At 57.7% G+C, this 5,107-nt stretch overlaps 1 protein-coding gene across 1 annotated transcript in view; it reads left to right on the top strand.

Annotated features, from left to right (window-relative positions):
• Positions 1-3,463, top strand: part of LOC106001882 (coiled-coil domain-containing protein 33-like) — a gene marked incomplete at its 5' end in the record, with an annotated part of 7,414 nt that extends 3,951 nt beyond the window's left edge. Inside the window, 3 exons of the mRNA XM_013036832.1 lie at positions 1,438-1,527; positions 2,284-2,397; positions 3,353-3,463. Coding sequence (XP_012892286.1) covers positions 1,438-1,527; positions 2,284-2,397; positions 3,353-3,463 — 315 coding nt within the window. The remainder of the gene's footprint in view (positions 1-1,437; positions 1,528-2,283; positions 2,398-3,352) is intronic.
• Positions 3,464-5,107: the final 1,644 nt, after the last annotated feature.

The following is a 5,107-nucleotide window of genomic DNA, read 5'->3' on the forward strand; positions in this document are numbered from 1 at the left end:
TGAGATCTGAGAATCGCAGTTCAAAGCCAGCCTGGGCAGAAAAGTCCCTGAAATTCCTATCTCCAGTAAACCACCAGAAAACCAGAAGTAGTGCTGTGGCCCAAGTGGTAGAACACTTGCTTTGAGTTGAAGAGCTGAGGAACTGTGCCCAGGCCTAGAGTTCAAGTCCCATTACTGACAAAAAAGAAAACTGCAGCCAGGAGCTGGCAGCTCACGCCTGTCATTCTAGCTACTCAGGAGGCTGAGATCTGAGGATCATGGTTTGAGGAAAGCATGGGCAGAAAAGTCAGGGAGAGTCTTATCTCCCATGAACTACTCAGAAGAGCTGCCGGTAGCACTGTGGCTCCAGTGGTAGAGCGCTGGCCTTCAGCTAAAGAAACGCAGGAATAGCACCTGGGCCCTGAGTTCAAGCCCCAGGACCAGAGGGAAAAACCTCCATGCTAGGCTCCTGGGTGCAGTGGGGTTCTAGGTGTCCCCTGGGATGTGAACTTGCACACCTTGCTTTTGTTCCCGGGGTACAGGGGTACACGTGTGCATCGGAACTCTCCTCCTTCACTCGCCTTGAACTTTGAGGTTCCGAGCCAGCCCCACATGAACCCTGACCCTCCTCCAACTTCTACCTGGACCCCATCCAGGCCTCCCAGAACTCCCTTCTAGAACCTTCCCTGGGATTGGTACAGCCTTGGAAAGCCCTTCCCCCCCCCATGCCAGGTGGACCCTGGGGAGTTGGGAGCAGGTGGAGACGCGCAGACAGGCTGCAGGAGATGGATGGCCAGAGACCCTGTCTGCACAGGTGGGTCCAGGGCCAGGCCTCAGCTTCACGCAAGCTCAGGGCGGGTCCCGGGATGACAGCCAGGGCTGGGACACTCTGGGCTCACTGCCTGGAAAACACTTCCTCATGCGGAGCCAGCTGCCCCATAGGGACCGGTGTTTTGGCTTCTTCACAGGATCTTCCAGAACGTTCTCCACACAGTCCCTTGTGGGCATGAAAGAAAGCTCCCACACATGAGTTGTTCACATGCAAACATGCATGTGTGCATCTGTAGAGGCCAGCCAGGCACCCATGGCTCACGCCTGCCATCCAGGCTGCTCACGGGGCTCACAGCTGAGCCCAGTCGGGAAGGTCTAAGAGACTCTGCTCTCCAAGAAGCAGCCAAAAGCCAGAGGCGGGAGTGTGGGTCAAGCCTCAGCCTGGAGCAGAAAAGAGCCAAGGGAGAATGCTCAGGCCCTGAGGACTGGCACCACATCACAAACAGCCGACAACTTGGGAAGGTTCCGATCTGTGAGAGAATCTCGGTGCGGCCAGAGCCTGTGCTGTGTGGAGGAAGCTGAGTTTAGAACTCAGAGCCGGCTGTCTCAGCACCGCCAGAGCTCACAGGAGCTGGCCTGGCCGCCGCCCCCCGCGGCCGCACAGCGGACTTTCTGCCTTGTCCACAGGATCTCCTGGGCAGCAGCTCTTCAGACAAGCTTAACCTGCTGGCCAAGCTGGAGCGCGCTCAGAACCGGATCTTGGCCCTGGAAAACCTGGTGGGTGAGGTGAGCCTTGGCTCACTGCTCAGCCTGCCACCAAGATGGAGGCTCAGTACACAAGTAGGGTCAGGGCTGAGTAGGTGACCAGGACCAGGGCTTAGTATGTGACTAGGATCCAGGCAGGTCGGTGACCAGGGCCAAGGCTCAGTATGTGACCTGGATTGAGGCCCAGTCTGTGACCAGGATAAAGGCTCAGTATGTGGTCAGGATCAGGACTCTGTGTGGCCCAGGATCAGGGCTCACTGCGTGACCAGGATCAAGGTGCAGTTTGTGACTCAGATCAAAGCTCAGTGTGTGAGCACTCTCAAGGCTTTGTGTATGACCAGGATCAAGGCTTAGTATGTAGTCAGGATCAGGACTCTGTGAATGATTAAGATCAGGCTCAGTGAATGACCTTGATCAGGCTCAGTGTGTGACCATGATCAGAGCTCAGTGTGTGGCTGGGATGAAGGCTCAGTGTGTGACCATGATCAGAGCTCAGTGTGTGACCATGATCAGAGCTCAGTGTGTGACCAGGATCAGGGCTTAGTGTGTGAGCCCTCTCCAGGCTCAGTCTGTGATCAGAGTTGGGCTGAGGGCTCAGTATGCTGTGGGCTGTAGAGTCGGTCTGTCTGTGTGTTGGAGCCCTGGCTGAATGGCCTCTGTCCGGCTTCCCGTGGGTGTGCTGGGGTGGCGCAGGTGTGGGCGCAGGCCCGGGCCTGTGTGCATGGGCCGCACGGCCGGGGCTCTGCAGCGCCTGTCTGGTGTGTGCAGCTGGAGGACTCGGCGCGGCGCTGGGGACGGGAGAAGCAGGACCTGGCCACGCGGCTGCAGGAGCAGGAGCACGGCTTCCAGCATGCCTCCAGCCTCGTCCTCACAGACCCGGCTGTGAGTCAGACCAGAGAATTCCAGGGGTTCAGGAGACCGGGGCCTGGAGGAATGGGGGGGCAGCTCCTGAAGGGGGAGCTCTGTCCCTGCTCCCCCCCCCCCCCGCTCCCCCAAGTATTGTGTGTGCTTCAAGGTGACTGTGGCCAGGTCCTGTGCTCACACCTGTCATCCCAGCTCCGAACAGGCGGAGATCTGAGGACCAAAGTTCAAAGCCAGCCCAGGCAGACAGATCCATGAGATTCTGCAATGAACCAGCACAAAGGCTACAAGTGGAGCTGTGGTTCAAATGGTCGAGCACCAGCCATATGAATACGCAAGGCTCTGAGTTCGAGCCCAGTTCCCAGTGACAGCATGGCTACATTGTCCCAGGCATCCCAGGGCTGAGCTACCTCGTCAGGAAGCCGCACACACTCCCCCCACGCTCAGCCTCGGTCCTGCATTCTCCTGCTCCAGGGCCTTCCATCCTTCGCTCATGATAGAGGGTTCCAGAAAGTACTGTGGACTCTTTTTAATTATTTTCTGTGCCGGTGCTGGGTCTTGAACACGGGCTGGCTGCTGTCCCTGAGCTCTTTTGCTTTGTCTGACTTTTGGCTGGTTCACTGGACATAGGAGTCTCATGGACTTTCCTTCCCAGGCGGCCTTGGAACCGCGATCCTCAGCTCTCAGCCTCCTGAGTGGCTGGGATGACAGGCGTGAGCACCGGCGCTCAGCACCCTCCCAGTGTGTCGTCCACTTCCACCCCAAACCCTTCCTCTGTCTGACACTCTCCTGTGTGGGCTCCTCCCACCCCAACCCTGGGCGCCTCCACCCCCCAGACGCCCCATCGGGAACCCTGCTCAGCCTTGTGGCATCACAAGCCTGGGAATCTGTCAGAAGTCAGAGGCCTCGGGCTGTGGATCGTTGGGTCCCTGGACATGGGACACCATCCTCACCTGAGTCACCTTGCGTTCTGCAGAATGTCTTCATCTCCTCCACGGACCCCCAGCGGCCCCCCAAGCTGGAACCCCAGCAGCCGGGCAAGCCGGCGGCCTCCCCGAAGGAAGCGGCCGACTCCCCCCACACCTGAGCGGTCCTCATGCCTGAGTTGGCCCAAGATGACTCTATTAAATACCATAGCGCATCACCAAGGCCTCCTGCGTGGTCCTGGCAGCTCTGACAAGCCTGAGGCCGCAGGGGGCCCAGGGCATGGCAAATGGGAGGGCGGGGAAGGGGGGATGGGGGTGTGCGGGGGTGCCAGGGGCTCACATCCTAGCTACTCAGGAGGCTGAGATATGGAGGATCACGGTTCAAAACCAGCCCAGGCAGGAAAGTCCGTGAGACATTGATCTCCAGTGAACCAGCAAAAAGGCGGAAATCGGGGCTGGGAAGGTGGCTCAGTGGTAGAGTGCTTGCCTTGCTAGCATGAGGCCCTGGGTTCAATTCCTCAGCACCACATAAGCAGAAAAAGCCAGAAGTGGGACTGTGGCTCAAGTGGTAGAGCGCTAGACTTGAGCTGAAGAGCTGAGGGACAGCGCCCAGGCCCAGAGTTCAAGGCGACAACTGCCCAAAAAAGCCAGGAATGGAATTGTGGCTCAAGTGGTAGAGCACCAGCTGTGAGCCAAACAGGCGTGGGGCATGGACGCAAGAGGACTCATTGCGTTCCACGCCAGGCTTGGCTATAATAAGACCCTGTCTCAAGAAACCAACTACCACCAAAAGGGGGTGTTGGGGGAAGTGTGGAATTTTCCACCTGCTAAATACCTGCCCTAACTGGAATCGTGTCTCTCAGACCTGGTGTGTCTGTGTCTCTGGAAGAGACAGGCTTGACATTGTCCAGTGGCCGTCACTCAGTGCTCCATTGATCAGGGACAACGAGGTGTGCAGATGCCGGCGTGGTGTCAGGCCGGGGCCCTGGAAGGCCAGTGCTGGCCAACCTTGGGGACAAGGTCAAGCCTTCTTCCCAAGGTCAGGATTTTCATCTGTTCCATGAAAAGCTGGACTCCTTAGATAGGAGCTCTTTCCAGAACGGACGTGTGTGCCTGTGTGTGTGTGTGTGTGTCTGTCTGTCTGTCTGACTCTCTGTCTGTCTGTGTGTGTGTGTGTGTGTCTTTGTTGAACTTGGGGCCTGGGAACTGTCCTGAGCTCTTTCACTGAAGGCTAGCATTCTGCCACTTGAGCCACAACTCCAGGTCTGGCTTTTTGGTGGTTCATGGAAGATAAGAGTCTCACAGACTTTCCTGACTGGACTGATTTTGAACTGTAATCCTCCAGATCCTCAGCCTCTAGGTAGCTGGGATTACAGGCGTGAGCCACCACCAGCGCCCTGCCAGAACTGGCATTTCTGGGTCAAAGCTAACAGGTGCAGAGGAGAGAGAGAGGAAAGAGCATCCGCCAGGCACTGAGAGCGCTGGCCTGCGATCCTACCTACTCAGGAGCTGAGATCCTGCCTAGGGAGGAAAATCCAACCCTTCTGTCCAATGAACGAGCAAAAAGCTCGAAGTGCAGGTCTGGCTCAAGTGGTAGAGCACCAGCCTTGAGTGAAAAAGCCAAGGAAGAGTGCAAAGCTCTGAGTTCCAGGCCCAGTATTGTCAGAGAGAGAGAGGACAGAGAGACAGAGACAGACAGAGGGTGGCGTGGTGGGGGGAGAGGGCAGCAGGCTAAGCCCTCTGGGCTGCTGTCCCAGGCTAGACCCGCTCCTGTGCGGACTAGAGGGGACCCACGTGGAGAGCCG

The sequence above is a fragment of the Dipodomys ordii genome, unplaced genomic scaffold (genome assembly GCF_000151885.1).
Source record: "Dipodomys ordii isolate 6190 unplaced genomic scaffold, Dord_2.0 Scaffold621, whole genome shotgun sequence".
NCBI classification, from domain to species: Eukaryota; Metazoa; Chordata; class Mammalia; order Rodentia; family Heteromyidae; genus Dipodomys; species Dipodomys ordii.